The sequence below is a fragment of the Globicephala melas genome, chromosome 12 (genome assembly GCF_963455315.2).
Source record: "Globicephala melas chromosome 12, mGloMel1.2, whole genome shotgun sequence".
In the NCBI taxonomy this organism is placed as follows: Eukaryota; Metazoa; Chordata; class Mammalia; order Artiodactyla; family Delphinidae; genus Globicephala; species Globicephala melas.
In genome coordinates this window covers 65,127,389-65,150,532 of record NC_083325.1, presented here as the reverse complement: position 1 = coordinate 65,150,532, position 23,144 = coordinate 65,127,389, and the positions used below count along the sequence as shown (strand labels likewise).

The following is a 23,144-nucleotide window of genomic DNA, read 5'->3' as shown; positions in this document are numbered from 1 at the left end:
ACAGAAAATCCTGCAGCTTTTGTTGCCTGAAATTACCATATCATTTGAGGCAAGCCACAAACCTGAGGACTACCTAGAAATCTAACAGGGAGGTCTGGGAAAGGAGAGACCCATATAGGGACTGAATAAATTCATATATTCTGAAGAGATGCCCTGATGGTGACCTGGCTGAACAGGAGGCAGCACATGTGTACAGGGGAGGTCCATAAGGCCCTAAGCTCTCGCCAAATTGGGAGGATGGGCTTCTTTTTACTTATGGGAGGTCCATAAGGCCCTAAGCTCTCGCCAAATTGGGAGCACAAGGGTAAGTGGAGACCTGAGAGACACCAAGCTCTTACACATCCCTGGCTGACTGGAAACCTCCACACACGCACAGGGAGACCAGAGAAGATCCAACAGAAAGCAAAGGAGGCAAACTTGAAAATTTCATATGTGCTCCCCAAAACATACACAATCCAGCAGCAGAGGGTGAAAGGTATACAGGTTCAACATGTTTAAGCACAACATCCAAACAGTAGCTAAGCACTAAGCAGTGCAGATACAGGGGTGAACTCTAGAAAGCCAGGGTAAAAAATATAAATAAGAATTTTTTAAAAGCTAAGGAGATACATCAGTAGCCAAATACTGTGAGAGAGACAAATTCCACACAGAGTCCACGAAAGTTACTTTTAAAAAAATTAACGGGGGCTTCCCTGGTGGCGCAGTGGTTGAGAGTCCGCCTGCTAATGCAGGGGACATGGGTTCGTGCCCTGGTCCGGGAAGATCCCACATGCCGCGGAGCGGCTGGGCCCGTGAGCCATGGCCGCTGAGCCTGTGCGTCCGGAGCCTGTGCTCCGCAACGGGAGAAGCCACAACAGTGAGAGGCCCTCGTACCGCAAAAAAAAAAAAAAGGTACAAATGAACTTATTTACAAAACAGAAACAGACTCACAGACTTAGAGAACAAACTTATGATTACCAGGGGGGAAGGGCAGAGGTGAGGGATAGCTAGGGAGTTTGGGACTGACACTACACACTGCTATATTTAAAATGGATAACCAACAAGGACCTACTGTATAGCACAGGGAACTCTGCTCAATATTATGTAACAACCTAAATGGGAAAAGTATTTGAAAAAGAATAGATACATGTATATGTATAACTGAATCACTCTGCTGTACACCTGAAACTATCACAACATTGTTAACTGACTATAATATAAAATAAAAAGTTTAAAAAAAAAGAATAAAGTTGCTATAATATACTATTGAATTGGCTAAAAGGTTCGTTCCGGTTTTTCTGTAAGATCTTATGGAAAAACACAAACAAACTTTTTGGCCAACCCAGAATGTAAAAAGTCCAGTTTCAAGAAAAAAATTGTGAGCCAAAGAAAAAGGAACCTGTGACCCACTCTTGGGTGTAGGGTGGGGGTGGGAGTGGAAGTAGAAGCTGTATCCAAATGGGACCAGATATTAGATTTAGCAGACAAAGATTTTAAAAGTTATTAAAAATATGTTCAAAGAAATAAAGGAAACTATGCTTGATATATACAATATCAAACATACGAGGATGCACACAATGGGAATCCCAGAAAAGTTACAGTAAAAGTATTAGAAAAAAATAATGGCTGAAAACTTTCCAAATTTCATGAAAAACATTAATCTTCAGATCAAAAAAACTAAACAACCCAAAGTAGGTAAGTATAAAGAGATTCCCAACCTAGGTACACCATAATGAAACTGATGAAAATCAAAGACAAAGAGAAAATCTTGAAAGCAGCAAAAAGAAAATGACTCATTACTTACAGGATAGACTTTTCAACAAATGGTACTGGGATAATTGCGTATCCATAGGAAAAAAGTGAACTCAGACCTTTACCTCATACCATACACAAACTGGTTAATAGCCACAACTATAATCTAAAACCGTAACACATCTAGAACTGGGTTCAGCAAACATCTTTTGAAATGGGCCATACTGTAGGTTTTCTGGGCCATACAATATCTGTAGAAACTACTCAACTGTCACTGTAAAGAGAAAGCAGCCATAGTCATTAGGTAAATGAATGGGTGTGACTATGTTCTGATAAAACATTACAATAACAAGCTGTGGGCCAGATATGGTCTGCAGAACACATTCAAGAAGAAAAAATCTATGTGGCCCTGGATTCAAAAGCAGAATCCATACAAGAAAAAAAAAAAGATAAAAATTCATCAAGAATGTTTGCTCTTCAACAGACACCATTAAGAAAACAAACAGACAGCCATACAATGGGAGGAAATCTTTGGATATCATATATATGAATAAAAAAACCTGTGTCCAGAATATATAAAATCTTGTAACTCAGTAAAAAGATGAATTATCAAATTAAAACTAGGGCAAAATATATGAATAGGCATTTGACAAAAGAAGATACACGAATGACTAATAATCATATGAAAACGTGCTCAACTTCATAAGTCACTGGAGAGATGCAAATTAACACCACAGTGAGGTTACACTACACATCTATCAGAATGGTTGTAAAAAAAAGACCGACAATAACAGGTACTGGCCAGAATGTGGAGAAACAGAACCCTCATGCATTGTTCCTGGAATATAAAACAGTGTCATCACTTTGAAAAACAGTTTGGCAGTTTCTAAAAGAGTTAAAACACAGACTTATCATATGACTCAGCAATTCCATTTCCAAGTAACTATTCAAGAGAAATGAAAACATGTGTTCACATAAAGACTTGTACAAGAATGTTTATATCATTATTCCTAATAGCCAAAAATGAAAATGATCCAAATGTCCATTAACTGGTGAATGGTTAAACAAAATGTGGCATATTCATACAATGGAATAACTACTTGGCAATAAAAAGAATGAACCATGGGTACATACCGCAACATGGATGAATCTCAAAAACAGTATGCTAAGTGAAAAAGGACAGACACAAAAGACTATATTTTGTATGATTCCATTTATTTAAAATTTCCAAAAACTACAAATCTATAGAGAAAGAAAGAAGGTAAATGGTTGCCTGAGGTTGAGAATGGGAGCAAGAATTGCCCTCAAATGGACACAAGGTTTCTTTTTTGGGTGATAAAAATGTTGTTTTAAAACTAGATTGTGAGATGTCTGCACAAATCTATAAATTTACCAGAAATCAGTGAGCTATAATCTTATGTGGATGAATTTTACAAGATATCACTCATATTTCAAACTTCAATAAAACTGTTAAAAAAAGAAAAAGAAGAAAGAAAGAAAATCCATCTTTGCCACTTGCAAACTGTGCTACTTGCACCAGGTTACTTAACCTACCCTAAGCCTCAACTGTCATCAGTAAAAACAGAGTTAATAAAATGTACCTTGCAAAACTCTTGTGAGCACTTTAGTAACGTACATGAAAGTTTTATCCCTTTTTCTGTCCTATACTTTAACCCGTGCTGCAGAAAACTACTATATCCAAGATGTGTAACAAACGATAATTGAAATCCCAGAACCAATAGTGAAGCACTCTCTTTAAAAACAAACAATATAGGCTTCCGTGGTGGTGCAGTGGTTAAGAATCTGCCTGCCAACTACTGAGCCCACATGCCTCAACCACTGAAGCCAACACGTCTCAACCACTGAAACCCACGCACCTAGAGCCTGTGCCCTGCAACAACAGAGAACTAGAGAAGGCCCGCACACAGCAACGAAGACCCAATGCAGCCATAAATAAATAAAAATTTTAAAAAACCAAACAAACAATATTGGGACTTCCCTGGTGGGCCAGTGGCTAAGACTCCGCACTCCCAACGCAGGGTGCCCGGGTTTGATCGCTGGTCAGGGAACTAGATCCCACATGCCGCAACTAAAGATCCCGCATGCCACAACTAAAAGGTCCCGCGTGCCGCAACTAAGATCCCACATGCTGGAACAAAGATCCCACATGCCGCAACTAAGACCCAGCGCAGCCAAATAAATAAATAAATATTTTTTAAAAAACAATATCACCGTATCACCAATGCTCTTAATGGTAGAGAGCACAAAAAGTCTAAATTCTAATGTAAAAATTCTAATATAAAAATGAGAATTTGTAGCTAACATAGTTCTACAGTTAATGCTACAGTTAATAACACTATTGAATATTCGAAACTTGCTAAGAGTAGATCTTAAAAGTCCTCATCAGAAGGAAAAAATGTGAACTCTAATATGAATATTCTAAGTGATAAGAAAACAATTTAAATGACAGTGTTTTTACTTAATTAGTGATATATAAGTAACTGAAATCTTAAAACTGATGACATTTTAAACTAGATGAAATACTGTATACAAATAGTTATTTGCTTATTCTTTCTATGGCATTAATCTGAATATTTCTCCCCTGAACAACACTGATGAACATGAGAAATTTCTTTTCTATACAAGTTCCAACTTCCCAAAGATTTTAGAAGCAGTCCAGAGCTACTCAGGTGAGAATTTAAAAAAAAAATCATAGGTACTTCCCTGGTGGCACAGTGGTTAAGACTCCGTGTTCCCAATACAGGGGGCCCGGGTTCGATCCCTGGTTGGGGAACTAGATCCCACATGCATGCTGCAACTAAGAGTCTGCATGCCACAACTAAGGAGCTGGCAAGCCACAACTAAGGAGCCCGCCTGCCGCAACTAAGATCCAGTGCAACCAAATAAATAAATAATAACTAAGCCAGTCAGAAGAAAAATTATTCTTATCCCTAAGGTGCTGAGGCTGTTGCCACAATAATATCACTATATAATTTACTCTCCTCTCCTCTTTTAGACAGAAAATATTCATAGGGAAAAAAGAGGACAAAACATATGTAAATATAAAAAAATCTTTACTCTGATAAAAATAAAATACATCCCAATCTTCTCAAATGTCTTATGCTACCTCTTGCTCATCCTTTTCATGGTCATAGAAACTAAAATTATTCCATTACGACCAACAGAGAATTTGTACTTATTATTCCAGAGATTCTCCATGTTCTATCTATAATTCTAAAAAATGCTCTCTTCCGGATACAGGTAATACTCAAAAGGAAACTTCTATGTTCATGAAAAAGGGAAACTGGGGAAGGGAAAGAAAAGGGAAAAGGGAGAAGGTAAACTAGCTGTCAATGACAACTAAAATTACCATTAAGTCATTATAAATCTTTACTGTTGGATCAGGTAAGTGAATCTAATGAGATTATCAAAACTAATTTCAAAGGTTTTACCTTTCTGAATTTCCATTCCAGTAGGAGTACTTATTAGAAAGGTTTTACAAGAGCAGGCATATTTCAGGTACCAGAGAATCGTACTAAACTCTGTTTTGGAAACTCAACCATTTGAAGCAAGAGTCCTATGATAAATTGGCCCAAGTCTGCTGTCAGAATTATAGAGACATTCTAGTATTTTGAGAGAAACAAGTCAACATTTATTTCCATGCCCTATGCTCTCCTAAAATTACACCCGGGTTTACATCTAAAACTTAACAGCTTTACCATCTCTGATAATTGTATACTCTTAGGCCTTAAACTTATCTTAAAATTATCTTACTCTACCACATAGAAATATTTACCAAGTTTTGCTCATTCTAACCTTTAAATGTCTCCCATAATCTGCTCAGTCTGCTACCCTATCCACCACTACGTTAGTTCAAAGCCCCCGTGATTTCTAAACTATTTCTACCAACCTCTTCCAATTCTAATCCATCCTTCACAGTACCATCACGCCATCAAAGAGTAATACTCTTATAGTCAAGTTCTAATCATCTCCCTCTTTTGCTGAGGAACTTTTACTAGCTCTATGCCAATCATGGAATGAAATACAAATATCTTAAAATGATATTCAATGCCCTTCATAATCCTGTCCCAACCTACTTTCCAACTTTCTAATCTTGGCCCTCTTACTCTACACCTCTACAAAGTTACCTATTCAAATGTCTCCAGTCCCACGTTGGTATCATATATGTGTGAAAAGTCAGATAAGGTATAAGATAACAGGAAGTGGCAGGACCAATATCCAACTAAAAACATTCATATCTGTGAAAAACTTCTTCTAACTATGCAGGCCAAAAAACATCTACAGACAGACCTCAGTTACTAGTTCAGCCTTCTGTAACTCCTGCAAGCTAAGTCGATTAATTTTCTGTTCTTAAAATAAGCCCTGGGCTTTCTTACTCCTATACTTTGTATTTACAGTACTCCCTTTCCCTCAAAAAATTCTGCCCCATTCTGTGAAAATTATAGCCATCCTCAAAGTCCACTCAAATATCACCTTCTCACAAAGCCTTCTGTGCTCCCCTAACTCAGTTATCACCTACACCCCCCCTTTTCTGTTCCTATAAACTCTTCAATCGTACTTATTACATTTTGAATTATATTACATTTATTTATATAGATATCTCTCCTACTAGACTATATGCTGAGGAAACACAAAATATTTACTTATTTTTTATCACCTGTCATTCCTTGCACAATTAGGCAACTCTACTAATACCAGAAAAATTCAGATTAACCAAAATTTTTAAATTTTGAGAGTAAATGTCATCTTAAAAACAATCAGGGCTTCCCTGGTGGCGCAGTGGTTGAGAGTCCGCCTGCTGATGCAGCGGACACGGGTTCGTGCCCCGGTCCGGGAAGATCCCACATGCCACGGAGCGGCTGGGCCCGTGAGCCATGGCCACTGAGCCTACGCGTGTCTGGAGCCTGTGCTCCGCAACGGGAGAGGCCACAACAGTGAGAGGCCCGAGTACCGCAAAAAAAAAAAAAAAAAAAATTAAATATTTACATCAATAACTAGTAAAACTGAAGGCAGGGGGAATTACGATTATGGGCCAAAATGAGTTTTGTTTACTAGCCTACTTAATTACTCCCCATGAATAAAATACATTATTCTTAATCTGTGATTAACAGCAACATTGGAAAAGGAGTCTCTTGTGTATTCCTGAGAAGGTGACAAAGGTAAAGGAAAAGAAATCCTTTTTCCAACCCAAAATAACAAGTTTTAAATAATAAAATCAGGAACTTCCCTGGTGGACCAGTGGTTAAGAATCTGCCTTCCAATGCAGGGGAAGCGGGTTTGATCCCTGGTTGGGGAACTAAGATCCTACATGCTGCGGGGCAATTAAACCTGAGGGCCGCACTACTGAGCCCATGTGCTCTGGAGCCTGTGCGCCACATCTAGAGAAGAACCCGCACGCCACTACTAAGACCCAATACAGCCAAATAAATAAATATTTTAAAATAAATAAAATAAAATCAGAGCTATAAACTGCCAAAAAGTCCTTCTGAGACAAGGAAAATGATATAGGTCATAAACTCATATCGACATAAAAGAAAGGAAGCACATTAGAGAGGGATAAAAGAATGTAAAATAACATCTTTCGTTTATTTCATTTTATTTTTCTTATTCTTAATTGATCCAACAGATAACAATTGTTCAAAATAATTATAGCAATAATGTGTTTGGTAATTATAGCTTATGAATGATAACAATGTTATAAGGGACAGGAAGGAGAAATCGGGAATACTCTGTTATAAGATACTTGCACTACATGAATCCGTACAGTGTTACTTGAAAGTACACTTGCATCAGTTGCAAATGTATGTTGCAAACTTTAAAGCAACCACTAAACAAAGTAAAAAGAAGTATAATCAATATACAAAGAGAGGAAAGAAATGAATTCATATTAAATGCTCAATTAAAACCTGAGCAAGAAGAAAAAGAGGGGAAGACAAAAAAGAAAGAAAGAACAAGGGCAATGAACAGAAAATGGTAACAAATATAACAGATATTAATCCAAGTATATCAATAATCTCTTAATAGGTAAATGGATACACTGTGATACACCCATAAAATTGACTATTATTCAACATAAAGAAAAATAAGCTACCAAGCCATAAAAAGACATGAAGGAATCTTGAAAATATATTACCAAGTTAAAGAAGCCAACCTGAAAAGGCTACATACTGCATGATTCCAACTACATGATATTCTAGAAACTATATGACTATGAAGACAGTAAAAAGATCAGCAGTTACCAGGGGTTGGATGGAGGTAGAGAGGGGGGAGAAGACGAATAGGTAAAGCGCAGGGGATTTTTAGGGCAGTAAAACTATTTTACAGGGTACTATAATGGTAGATACATGACATGAGGCACTTCGCAAAACCCATAAACTATATAACACAAAGAGTGAACCCTAATTAAACTATGAACTTCAGTTAATAATCATGTATCAATATTGGTTCATCAATTATCACAAATGTATTACACTAGTATAAGATGTTACAAATAGAAAAAACGTTCAGTTAATAGTAATTAATACCATACAAGGCATCTGACATTCTCACTCAGGGAACTCAAAAATATAATTAATACAAATAAACACAAGAATTACAAGAATTAGGTTTAACAATTTGGATTAAACTATACAAAATCAAGATTTTCTAGATATATATAATGGTATAAGTACTAAGTTACCAAATCCTAACCATGGTGAATTTCTAAGATTGGCTAGAACCTGAAACATAAGATGAAACAGATTTAAATACATGGTACTGTGCTTTCAAGTTGCCCATGTTCCAAAATATTAGTAACAAAAAGCATTATATGGCTAAAAAGATAATAATGATATTTTTACAGTGAACATGAACTTTTTTTTTTTTTTTTTTTTTTGCGGTACGCGGGCCTCCCACTGCCGTGGCCTCTCCCGCTGCGGAGCACAGGCTCCGGATGCGCAGGCCCAGCGGCCATGGCTCACGGGCCCAGCCGCTCCATGGCATGTGGGACCCTCCCGGACCGGGGCACGAATCCACGTCCCCTGCATCTGCAGGCGGACTCTCAACCACTGCGCCATCAGGGAAGCCCTAACATGAACATTTTTATAGGGTCATATTTCTCAAACACTTTGAAAGTTACTAAAGAACTCTATTTACTTTGCACATTTTTCTGAACAAAAAAGAAAAGCACTGAAATTAGGGCAAAGGAATTGTTCTATATCTTGACGGTGGTGAATATTTACAACTCTGCATTTATCAATATTCACAGACTTCTATGCCATAACGAGCATATTTTACAGTATGTAAATTACCTCAGAAATCAATTAAAAATTTAAACTGTAAATAGAGTAAATGGGAATGATACAGAGAAAGGAATAAAAGGGGCGAAAGATAACTGAACAGAGTAAAATGCAAAGAAAAAGAAGAGGTGGGATCATGTTGTTAATTTTAAGAGTGAACAGTTTTTTTCAAGATAGACGATTTCTACATATCCAAACTTAACTCTCTCAAATGTAATTATATGCAATATTAAAAACTATGAATTTCTGGACTTCCCTGGTGGCGCAGTGGTTGAGAGTCCGCCTGCCGATGCAGGGGACATGGGTTCGTGCCCTGGTCTGGGAAGATCTCACATGCCGCAGAGCGGCTGGGCCCGTGAGCCATGGCCGCTGAGCCTGCGCGTCCGGAGCCTGTGCTCCGCAACGGGAGAGGCCACGACAGTGAGAGGCCCGCGTACCGCAAAAACAAAAACAAAAACAAAAAAATACTATGAATTTCAATCGTAAAGATAATATATGGAAAAAAAGGATCAGAATAAAATACTTAAGATATCATCTCCTATTTACATGTTTTAATTTTCACAAAAACATGTGTATGTATAAATCTTATACATATATTGTACATACACAAACATATATGCATACATATATGTTAGCATATCTATAATAATTTTTACTGTCAGTAAACACTGGTTGAGGAGAAGCAAAGCGGCTTTCACTGCTCATTTTGTACTTCTTGATGTTGTTTACACTTTTAAACCATGTACATCCATTTTTTAAATGTCAACAGAATTAACTGAGCAAGGGGATTATGGGTCATTTTATGTTTTCTCCTCTATAACCTCTAATGAATATCATTTTTAAATCTGTTTAAAATAAGAAAATTATAAATAATAGATATTTAATTGTTAAACCTGTTTTTATAGTAGTGAAAAATGAGGGAAAAGTTTTAAAATTAAATGATCAATTGAAGTATTACAGAGACATATACTAGAAAGTCCTATGTATACCCAATAAAAAGGAGTTTAAAAAATGACATGGAAATAGGTTCATGATATGAAAAGCAGTTAATAAAAAAAAACTGATCTCATTTTTGGAAAAAATATTTAATAAAAGTATTAAAAATAGATTGTTATTAATTTATTCAACAATTAATTATTGAGATCCTTTTGTGTACCAGGTACTGAGACGGGTACAGAAGATACAGGGTAGACTAGCTGCCCTGGAGTAGGGAATAGGTTAGGGAAGTACCAGAGAAGGGAGATAAAGAGTTATTTAATTGCAGCTACTGTGGTAGGTTGTCTACAAATATAATCACCAAAATTCCTCCCACTTCTGAATGCTCATGCCACCCCTCCCATTAGGTATAGAGCCAATTTCTCCTTCCCTTTGGACCTAGCCTTCCAACTTACTTTGCCAAGTAGAATGCAACATAAGTGATACTGTGCCAGTTCCAAGCCTAAATATTAAGAGGCCTAGAAGTTTCTACTTGTTTTCTTGTTACCCTGAACTGCCATGTACTTCAGGATAGTCCAGCAGGAAAGGGAAACCATGTGTAAGAGACAGGCCCTGAAGGAAGAGTAACAACAAGTGGAGATAGCACCAAGATGAGAACTAAGGTGCCCAGCAGACAACCTGCATCATAGCCCCAAACAGAAAGTGAGAGCACCTTGGAACATCTAGCCTAAGTCAACCTGTCTCAACTGGCAGCAGATAAAACAGAGATGACTGGTTGCCACTCATCCCTGACCAAATATCTAGCCCAAAGAATCATAAACAAAAAAAAAAAAGGTACTTTAAGGTGATATGCCATGCTGCAATAGATAACTGAGACCAAAAAATAGTACCTGGAAAGCGTATTGCTGTAAGAGAAACCTAAAAAATATAATATTGGCTTTGTGGACAAAGAGATAGGTGGAAGTTGAAAGGGCAACAAGGAGCCTGGAAACTGGATGAGCAGTAAGGACACTGCTATAGGAGGCTAGAAATAGGGTTATCCATATTATTTACTGGGAGAACAATTAGCATAACGTAACTTAGAAGATTAAAAATACACTTAAAGATTAAAAATAGCTAAGAAGATTTCCAGACAAAATATTCAAAGTGTCAATGGCTTCTTTACAGCCAAGTATGAGAAGGTACAAGAAGAAAAACATGAGCTAAAGAATTTAAAAGAAATAAGCAGAATTTAAAAGAAATATTTCCAACCAGGAGTTGCTTGGTTGGAAAATAACTTTCTCATCGCTAGCCTCTACAGATAGCAGAAAACTGTCAAAGAAACAGCATAAGGACAAAGATCAAATCCACAGTGCTACCAAGAACATGGGCTCAGAGGCATCAAATCAAAATGCATCTGTAAAATGTATTAGGACCTCAGGAAGCCTTAAGACAGTGCTTGTATACTCTCTCAGGCAGGTAAAAGGGCTTCTAAGAAACTCCAGGCCCCTAACTTGAGATCCAAAGTAGAAAGAAGCCTGTCTCAGAAAGAACTGTGGATGTGACTTTTGTCTAATGGAATGCACTTATAATCTGATGTACAGAAAACCCACAAAGTGTTTAATGGAGTTCAATCAGTTTGTACTAAAAAACAAAACAAAACACTGTTCCAAATAAAAAGAGGCCTTTAGGCTCTTAAACTGTCACATACATGAAGTAGACTAAAACTGCTACTTAGATGCAAACAAGGCCCATTTCTTATGGAAAAGTAAAAATGACTCAGAGAGGAGAGCCAAAAGCCGAAAGGATCCAGTCAAGAGCTAAGAATAATACAGGTCTTCCTCAACTTAAATGGAGTTAAGTCTCAATAAACCCACTGTAAGTCGAAAATACATTTAATACACCTAACCTACTAAACATCATAGCTTAGCCTAGCCTACATTAAATGTGCTTAGAACATTTACATTAGTCTACAGTTGGGCAAATCATCTAACATGAAGCCTTTTTCATAATAAAGTGTTGAATCTCTCATGTAATTTATTGAATACTGTACTGAAAATGAAAAACAGAATGGTTGTCTTGGTACAGAGGATTTTAAGTGTACCGGTTGTTCACCCTTGTGATCATGAGGCTGCCTGGGTGCTGCGACTCACTGCCACTGCCCAGAAACATGAGAGAGTAAGCACACACATTGCTAGCCTGGGAAAAGATCAAAATTCGAAGTACAGTTTCTACTTAATATGTATCACTTTCACACCATCAAAAAGCCAAAAAATCTTAAGTGGAATCATCATAAGTCAGGAACCATCTGTAATGAATTATGAAGCCACTACCAGAAGACAGAACCAAGCCATAATCAAGGATATTTTCTATTTCCTGGTTAGAGTTCAGAATTGCTTTGGACCAGAGACTACTACATGCTTCCCATTCTTTCACTCTGCAACGGAAGTAACTATTGTGCTTTACTGTCCTTGTCTCAAAACTGTATACTGAGTGTATTGGGAGGGGGAGGGGGAGACTTGCCTTCTTAGTGCACAGGTATCCAAATCAAAAAGAGCTACACCCAAGGAGCCTCATCCATATCCCAACCTAATGCAGATCATAAGATAATGGACTTCGAACCTGAGGTCATAACTGGATGAGATTTCTGGGCATCTTAGGAGAGCTGGGGGTGCCCTCCATGTTGGAGAAATGTGAATTGTCCACCAGAGGAAGAATTGTGGTAGCCATCTGCAAAGATGGCTGCCAACAATACCTCCTACTCCTGTACACATATGCTACTCCTCCTGTCAAGAGGTGGCATCTATTTCTCCTTTGAAAAACAAAATACAGTTGAAATGATACTATGTAGTTTCAGGCCTAGGCCTTAATGGGCCAAGAAACTTCTGGTTTTGTTCTCTTGTTATCCAGAATCACCATGTAAAGAAATCCAGACTATCCTTCTACAGAGAAACCAAGAATATAGAAAAGCCCTGGTTGGTAAACAAACAGGCCATCTAGAGAACAGATGAGGTGTCTCAAGTAAAAGCCAGCACTAAGGCCATCTTGCATCCTCAAGGCCCACTCCAGCCATCTCAGTCAGTATCTTGTGGACCAGAGCAAGGTATTCCCTACTCAAACTCCTGATCCAAAAATTGTGAGCAATAAAATAGTTATGATTTTAAGTCACTAAGCTTTGAGGCAATTTGTTACTCAGTAATGAAAGACTGATACAGGTAGTGAGCGCAGCAAAGACTACAAAGGAAAAGTACTAGGTACTTTCTAAGAGTCAGTATTAGGAATCCTAATGTAATCTGAGATGTAGGGAAGGTTTTCTTGAGAAGTGATATACTTAAAAGTGGTTATTTAACACTATTTAATAGGAAATTATGAACAAAAATTTTGTTCACTGGTTTCAAATTTCTATTTTCCTAAATTTCCACATTATGCCTGTTTTACTTTTGAAATAACAACAAAAATGTTATTTTATTAAAGCTTCCTTAAGGATACTGTTGGCAGTTTACTGGTCCTATTGTATTGAAATTTATTAAGTCTAAAATATATTTTCTTATGACAAAATATGCAAACATTTCAGCAAATAACCAAAGTTTTCTACTGTCCTATGTAGTTGAAGAATGGGATGTTCTGATTACACTAGGATTCCAAAACTTAAACGGCCTATATTGGTTTAATAACTTCTAAAGAATTAGAATGTATTAAAACAATTAACCTAAAATTATACTGCTTATAATTTAATATCACACTATTTTTGGAAACTTCTTCAGGTTTATGTTAATTCCTCATAGTTATCATTGTGAAAAGATGTGGATAACATAAGACTGAGAGAAGTAAATAATACTTTGATAACAGAATTAAGAGTGGAAATAACCCCCAAAACTGCAATAATGGAATAAAAGCAACATGGAAATATTAAACAGAAATAACTGAAGAGACAAACACATTTAGGGTTAAAAAGAAATCAACCACAAAAGTACAAGAGGAGAAATAATCCAGCTTAACAGTGTAAAAAAGCCTTGGGGTTTCAGCTGACCACAAGTATATCAGACAATAGTAAGGTAAGCCATATCAGCATAATAACTGCTTAGATAATCTCAGACTTCATTAATGCATTTAATTGACAAATATTTACTGAAAACCTATAATGCACTACTTATTTTCCTAAGAGAATACAGTAATGAGGACCAGAGAAGGAATAATCTCACCATATTTAGAACTAGTCAAACTACATATGGAATATTAAGTCCATATAAAGGAAATGGTTGAAAAAATTAGAGAAATGTGACCTATAAAAGGAAAACTTCCTAATTTGAATATTGCCCTAAAAGAAGAAAGAAAGCTCTTAAAACAATTCTTTCATTTTACCAAAATAAATTGACTACTACGTGACAGGCGTTGTGCTAGGCACTGGGGTATAAGTGGAAAACAAAATAGATATTTTCCCTGTCTTCACTCTACTTATAGTCTAGTGAACACCCTATCACTAGAAGACCTTTTAGCAGGTACCAAATAAGAATCTGTCAAGCACTTTTTATAAAAGAGATCTCTTTTATAACAGATCTATATTATATTTAGATAATCTCTTTTATTATATATTATTATACAATAATCTCTTTTATAATAGAGATTCATGTACTTTGATTAAGGCTGAAATAAATTACCTCCAAAGTTACTTCCAAATCTAAAATTTTATGATTACTTACTTATAGCACTATAACATGAAAGAATGTAATTGTTACTCTGAGATAAATGAATGTATAATGAATAAGATAACAGGCAAATCAATACACACAAACACACACACACGGGTTGTTGTTTTTTTCTTTTAATACTTCTACCTAATAAGACAACCACGTCACTTTACACGTTAAGCCTTCAAAGGCAAACTACTCAAAACCAACTTCAATCCATATTCAGAAAATCCAATCCCAAATTTTTATTTCATTTCAACAAAAATTTTAAAACTCTTTATCCTAATGATTATCTCACCCTAGTTAAAATAATTCCAAAGAAATTAATATCCATGATTTCTCTGGGATTTCTTATATTAATTAATATACCTTTCCATGGCTTTAGCTGTATAAGGCAAATGCATTTCAATACTGTGTTCATCTTCATCTGTCTGCAGAGACATTCGTTCAAACATTCCTGTCTTCCACAGTTCTCCGTAAACTAGAGATTTCAAAATATAGTAAAACAAATATATTAATGTATATCCTTACCCTGTGAGACTCTATCCAGTAACACAAAACTACATGCTTTGGCAAGAGACAAAAAGCACCACATAATATTCTCCATTTTTAGTTTAAAAAAAGGAAAAAACAACTAGCTTCTTACATACCAGACAAAACAGTAAGACGTGTAATGATTTATTCAGCACTTTCATATGTTACATAGTTACATAAAAAATAGTAATTTTAATTTTTCATCAATTCCTTTCATTATATCTAAAATCACCTCTGAGTCTAAGCTTATCCTTGACCTTATTCAATCAGTAGATATTAACAAGAACAGTTGATTAGAAATCTTACTGAAATATGGAAAAATCCCCTGGTCTACTTACTCATGAGGTTAATAATATAGTTTTTGAGTTTTGTTTTGTTTTTTAATACAATGTACAGACTTATTATTTTACACCTCAGGTTCCTGTCATACTAAGATAAGAAAAGAAAATTCCTTCTGAGAATGCTATTTTCCTCAACATTAAAAATTAAGCTCGTGGTATAGACTGGAATATAAATTTACCACAGTACCATGCCTTAAATAATTTTAAAATTTTAAAATGATTTAGTAATTCAAATCCTTCTGATGAATTACACTTAAAACTAAATATTATCAATATATAGCAAGAAAATGATGAAATATGTAAAAAAAGATATAAGAATATTTTTATTTTATCATTGAACAAAACCAGCATTTTTATAACTACATCCATAAATGGGTTTACCAATAACAAAGAAACGAACAAATAACGGTATGACTTTTTTTTCTATAAAATTATACCTGATTAAAAATCCTCCATTCCTCATTGTCAGTCTATCCAAAACCAAAATTTTCTGAATGCCCCAACAAGGTTTTAAAAAAAAGCGTGTCCCAGAGGAAAGGGGAATTGGAATGAAGGTCGTAAAAAGGTACAAACTTCCAGTAATAAGATAAGTAAGTACTAGGGATGTAATGTACAACATGATAAATATAATAAACACTGCTGTATGTTATATACAAGTTGTTGAGAGTAAATCCTAAGAGTTCACATCACAAGGGAAAAAAATATTTTTTTCTATTTCTTTAATTTTGTATCTATATGAGATGATGGATATTCACTAAACTTATCATTTCATGATGTATGTAAAGTCAAATCACCATATCGTATAACTTAAACCTATGTAGTGTTGTATGTCAACTATATCTCAATAGAACTGGAAGAAAAAAATAAAAATTTTAAAAGCATTTTAAATATTTGAAAAATGTGTACCCTAAAACCATTCCAGGGAGTAAGGCTAGTTTCATTAATAACCTATATCCTAACAACAAATTGCTAATACTCTATAATACTTAAAACCCCAAATTATGAAAATTTAGGCCTAAAAATTAAAGAAAAAGAGGTGATCATTTCCTCTGCAAATGGCTTTCTTCATTCTACAGAAGAATTTGTTGCAAAATTTCTTGAAACAATAAAAACACTCAACGTACTTAAAATATAATTTGATGAACTGGAAGGATACACACCAAGTTCATGAATGTGGTTACTTTGGGGAAATCAAATTGAGTTCAGATGAGGGGAAATTCTGAGTCAAGTGTGGATGATAAGTACATGAGTATTTGTTATAGTAGTCTCTGTATTGTTTGGTATTTTTTAAATTATGTACAAAATGAGACATGATTAAATAAAAACTGTGATTTCTAGAATTCTATTTAAAAATCAAAATAATAGATATGTTTTAAAAATAAAATGCACTTAAGATTTATGTGGCACCCTTCTTGCAGAGTTTCACAACTACGGTCTCAATTTTTTTCCCATAAAAATCATATATGAGGATATAAAGTCACTATCACCATTATCCATTTACGGTGAGGGAACTGTTATACACAGAGGAAGACAAACATGCCCAAAATGTTTCAACAAGTTGTTATGGGTACCAATTTCTTGTCTCACTGTACAACAAGTACATGGTACTTCCCTGATTATAAATGTAACCACTACACTCCAAAGACTAGCGGATCTGACAGATTTTTGCGGCTGGCAGAAAAACTATAGTTGTCTTTTAGGCATATGGAAGATTTTCTTTCTTAGTTTTTGTTTTTTGCAGATTAGTTATAACAAATTTTATTTTTACAATTCAAATATTACTATGATACTAATACTTTTAACTGTAAATTAACTTATAGTTCCTATTTGTAAAAACTTCAGCTGTTTACAAACTATAAAATTTCTATATACTTACTCTTTTGGTCAATACGAAGGTCATACAGAGGTGTCCTATATATATCCACACTGGAAAGTGCACATCGAGAAAGGGGCACATGATGAGAAGGCCCAAGGATGAAAATTCTCCGGCTAGGAGATATACAATAAAAAACACAGAACAATTGCACTTCTACAAAAACTTTATTAAATAAAAAGGAAAAAACAAGTAATTTTTAAAAATTACATGTAATATTGTTTTCCTTGATTGAGTTCATTACCTACTGCTATATGCTAAACTGTGTTCTCTTGAAATCATACGTTGAAGTCTCAACCCCTGTACCTCAAAATGGAACCTATTTGGAGACAAGGTCTTTAAAGAGGTGATTAAGTTAAAATGAGGTCATTACCGTGAGGCCTGAATTCAATATGACTGGTGTCCTTATAAGAAGAGGAAGAGACACCAGGGGTGCACATGCACAGAGAGGTGATTGACCATGTGAAGAGGCATCAGGAAGACAGTCATCTGCAAGCCAAGGAAGAAACCTAAGAAGAAACCAACCCTGCCAAACCATCTTGGACTTTTCCAGCATCTAGAACTGTGAGAAAATAAATTTCTGTTGTTTCAGTCCCCTAGTTGATGGTAGTTTGTTATGGCAGCACTAGCAAACTAATGTTCCTACCAATGACTTGCTCCTCAGTTAATTAAGTTCAATTACTTATCTCTTTTTGTTGGAAGGTCTTTAAAAGAACCATGTTTAACACCTGGGAATACTAGTTACTGATTATCTACAGTAAACCAACCCACTATGCTTAAAATCACCTCTGTATTCACAATGGCTAGGCTACAAAAAGTTTTCAATAGCTGTATTAATTGAATTTTAAACATTTCATCTATTAAAATCTCAAAATAACAAATTCTAAACTTGACTACAACATTAATAAAAATCCATAAAAGTATAAATTCTAAAAATCCAAAATATCATTACAAAGAAGCATTCTGTTAAAGCTATTTCTACATTTCTTCCATGGCAGAGAAAAAAGGTATCTTGTTGAGAACTCTGTGTAATAAGCTTTCTCAGTTCCCATTCAAGTAGAAGTCATTCTCAAAAACAAAGAAAATTATGTGTTATTTGCACTGTAGGCTAAAGAAAAGAACTAGGCTAAACTGTAGATTAAATCTTTACAATCCTTTTATCTTAACATCAAGAGTAAAATTAACTTATTCTCCATTTTATCTCAAACATCTCTACAATCTAAATTCCAAACTCTCCATTTTCGTTGTTTCTCCCAGATTCATATGAACAAAATTTTCCCCACAACACACACACACACACACACACACACACAAAGTTACAGACACAAAAGAACCAAAACTATAAAAAAAAAGGAATATATGTAAGCTATATACCTAGAAAATTAAGTGCTACTCATTGCTCATCTAATGGACAAAAACACAAAGACTGAATCACAGAGCTATATCTCTTTCACATCAAACACTTGCAGGCCAAGGAATGTGTGCTTTAGCAATATATTTATTTTGACAGAATTCTATTACAGCTAAGAAAATTAACCTACTGTCAGCTATATCTTACTTGCTATATGGGGTGTTGGGGGGCAGGGGTGGATAAGAAACATGTGGATAAGGAAAAGGTAATTCTCAGTTTAGTCCCAAAATCTCCTCAAGATGTTGCAATCCTCAAGATGTCACTCAGAGCCCACATGTAAGACTTCACTCACAGGCCATTTCTAGTCAGAAACATAATCCCTTTCCTCGCCTCCCCTGCCAATACCCACTTCTTGTCACCATCTCTATGATCAACTCAATAACCATTTCAGAAAAAAAAAATCAGATCTATAGATTCCTAAATGAACAAAAGATACCACTATGTTCTTGTATCTTAACAGCACAAAAATACCACCACATTTTTAAAATTAAAGTTTAATGAGGGACATAGAAAATGGTAAATCTGAGTGCTTAGGAAACTTGCTTAAGGATAGGTATTATATGAATCAAGAATCAAGTAAGAAAAAAAAAGTATTTTTATGATTGAGGAATGTATTTCTATGAAAAGAGAGAGGGATAGAATATTTAAAATCAGAACACTCCTGGGAAATTCAGAATATATAATTAAAATATGAAATGACTTTTAAAAATCAATCTAGGCATAGATATATTTCATAGGTAAGTATAACAAGGTTCTTCTAACAGTGGCTAAAAGATGAGCGTTACTCCAGAAATAAAGACCCGAGGTCAGCTTCGAAAGCCTAACTGCCTCCTCTAATACGTGACTATTCATCTTGCTTGCCTTTTTGTCAGACCCAACCTAGATGAAAAGATAAAGTCTGGTGGGGAAAAGGGGTCCCATCAGTCTGAATTATCCAACTGTGTACCCAAAGGTTGAAACTCATCCAAAAGCAACATAGTGAAGTTCCACATTTAGTTAAGAGAGATAATAGGAAAAAAGAGATTTAGGTCCCATCAATATAAAACCCTTAAAAGTGATATACCCAAAAACAAACCAAAAAAGACTTCTTTTCATTGAGAGAAGAAAAAAGAAACTGGATATTGAACAAGTAGTAATCTCAGAATGAGTCTCTGTGTTAGCTATATGCTATAAGACAATTAATAGTGTAAATAAAAGATAATGCATTTTTCCCCCTAGATTGCTAGATCCATAAACACCAAGACCATACAAATATTTTGGAGAGAAATGTAATACAGGCATTGGAAGTAATGCCACTTTCTCTCCCTTCAATTAATTACAAAGTTCTTTGTCTTAAAAGAGTAACTTTTAAATATTGGCATATAATCACTGTTGCCATACACGTGAAAGAAACCTTTAATATAAAAAAATAGAAAAAAATCAGTAGGCATTCTTTCAGAAATAAATGTATTTCACATATAATAATACCTCCAGAGAATCCACATTTGTGGAGTTACTTACTATGAGGAGTGCAGTCTGTACACCTAACACATGAGTTACCTGAGTGTCTGTTCTCATAAATATTCAACTACTTATACTAAATAATGGAACACAAGTAATTTTTTTAAAGTGTTTCATGGTTAAGTGGAGATATTTTAACTAAAGAATAAAATGTCATGTGGCCCCAAAGAAGATTCCTTTTGGCATTCTTTTTCTGCCCTGCAAGGTTTTCTGAAAGATATGAATCAAAATCAAGTTACTATCTAAGTAACATCCTGAGTTCCGGTTTTTAATCAAAGTTTTAGTAATAGGAAAAGACTTTGCAACTCTAAATATGGGAAAGAACTTAATTAAATGTATAATTTTTAAAATTCCTTAAACAGCCTGAGTATTCTTTCTAAAACATGAATCAGATCATATCACTTCCCTGCTTAAAAAGTCTTTCAATGGCTTTTCTTGGTCAGAGGATAAAATACAAAAATCCTTAAAATGGGTTCTAAAGTCTCATATCAACTGGCCCCTTCTTGTGTTATTCTTCCCCCGCTGGATCTCAGTACTTTATGCACACTGGTCTTGCAGTTCCTTGATAACAAGACTATCTTTGCCTATTTCAAAACTTCTTCACGTGTAATTGTTTCTTTTGCTTGGCTTAAAAATCATTTCCCCAGAGATGCCTTCTCCAATACCTTATCCACAATATAAATCCAATCACCCTGAATCACAGCAGTTCGCAAAGTGTGAACTGTGAATTCACAAGAACCTTTCAAGGAGTCCACAAAATCAAAACTATTTTCATAATAATACAAAGAAGTTATTTGCCTTTTCAACATGTTAACATTTGCACTTGTAGTACAAAAGTAAGACTGGGTATACTGCTGGCTACAACCAAGGTAACGGAATCAAAATGTACTAGTAGTCATGTATTCTTCACCTTCACCCATGCTGTATTTTTTTTTAAGCCAGTTTCATTTAATTTCATTAAATTTTGAACTTCGAGTACAGTTTTATAAAAATATTCTGTATGACAAAATGCATTCAATTTGTGGTGATAAACACATAAAGCACTTCTACTGCATACAGAAGTATGTCTCAAGGAAAAAGCATCTGTGTGATTTTGAGTTATGAGCTGAAGTAGACTTTTTTCCACGGAACACAATTTTTACTTCAAAAAAATGACTGTAGACAAATTGTGGTTATTCCAATTTAGGTATCCAGCAGAAATTTTTTAGAAAATGAACAAAATGAGCCTGACACTTCAAAGAAAATATTTGACGTATTTGTTGCCAATGATAAAATTGAAACTTTTAAGTGAAAATTAGACTTTTGCAAAAAGCTTCCCAATAATTAAAATTTTTTCTCATGAAATTGATGGTGATATTAACAAATGTGATTTTTTTTTACATCGTATGATGAAATGTCAACATTTGAAAGATCTGCATGACTCAATGAACAAATATTTTCCAAATGTTCATGCAAGATGTTACAAAATCATGCAAAGGTAAAAGATCCATTCAAATTTTAAGGACAAAAGATGATCCTGGTTGACACATAGAGAATGGGAACGGGAAAGAAGAATGGAAGCTAGTGGTATCAAATTTATCCTTCTCTCTTGGACTGTTATTTTTTCTCTATACTTATTATTCCCAAAAGGATGTTTTCTCTATTTTCTTAAAGAACTATGAAGATATTGCAAATCTCAGGGAGGGCCACTTCCAAGAGAATACAACAAGACTGTCCATGATTATTTTTAACACTGAGACCTTCACACTTATTTATTCAGAATTCAATTACTATATACTAATTATAAAAATAAACTGATCACATCATCATCCATCATTCGTATTTCTTTTTACTGATCTCCTTTATTGTCACCTTCTTAGTCCTTGACTCTCTTCCCTTATTATTTTTTTCCTTTCCATTCTCACTGTCCATCAACTTATTTAACACACAATTTCCACTTATATCAATATAGGCTCTCTATATATTCCTAAGCCAAATTTAATTCAGGGGTACCCTTTTAGCACATATCATCATCAATAAAAGTTCTGCCAAATAGAAAAAGGTTTGGAAAAGGCTGTTATAAAAACTAGCCTTGATTATGTTGGTTTATAGGCCCAGGGTCAAATAAAGGAAGCTTCTGAAAAGCTTTACAATCTAATTTCTATTTTACTCTTATTCATGAAACAAGTTAAAATTATACATTAAATATGTATTATGAATTATTTGTTAAAGATATGCATCAAAACATCATAAAGGAGGTGGAGCTAACCAAAACCTCCTCAATCTGGCAATATTATCATTTTATTTATTATTAAAAACTTACTAAAAAATAATTTTCAATAAAGGCCTGATAAAATGTGCAGAGCATACTACATAAAAACAAAAGAGAGCAGCTTTTTTGCTTTGACAATTTGAACTAATTGCTCATAAAGGAGTAGGCTGTGGGTGAGATTTTCTTTTTAAACTCAGGGCTGTTGTGAGTTACTTCTGAATGATTATCCTTCATCTCTACTAGTACGGGTCTAACCTAACAACATTTGACAGAATTAAAATGATCAGTTTCACCTATTCACACAGTGTATGTACAACTGGCAATATAGACTAGAACCTGACACTGGTTCACATGTAGTGAATTAACTATTTAAATAAAATGTTGGTCAGCAAATTAAGTAATTTGGGTGGCTAATTCCAGCAGAAACTTTTGAAATTTCACAAGTTTCTTATTTTAGAGAGTGGTATACTAAGCTTTTAAAGTTCACAAATTTCTCATTTTAGAGAGTAGTATACGACTCAGTCTCAATTTGACAGAAAGATTTTTTTAAGCTAATTTCAGAGCTGTCATTAAATTATTAAGAGCTAATATACTTCAAAAAC

General features: G+C 34.9%; 1 protein-coding gene across 2 annotated transcripts in view; it reads right to left on the bottom strand.

Annotated features, from left to right (window-relative positions):
* MEMO1 (mediator of cell motility 1) overlaps positions 1-23,144 on the bottom strand; it is a 142,543-nt gene that overhangs the window by 35,725 nt on the left and 83,674 nt on the right. For both annotated transcript variants that reach the window (XM_030858001.3, XM_060309774.1), the window contains exons 5-6: positions 17,384-17,496; positions 15,002-15,113 (exon numbers count right to left, since the gene is read on the bottom strand). In XM_030858001.3, coding sequence (XP_030713861.1) covers positions 15,002-15,113; positions 17,384-17,496 — 225 coding nt within the window. The remainder of the gene's footprint in view (positions 1-15,001; positions 15,114-17,383; positions 17,497-23,144) is intronic.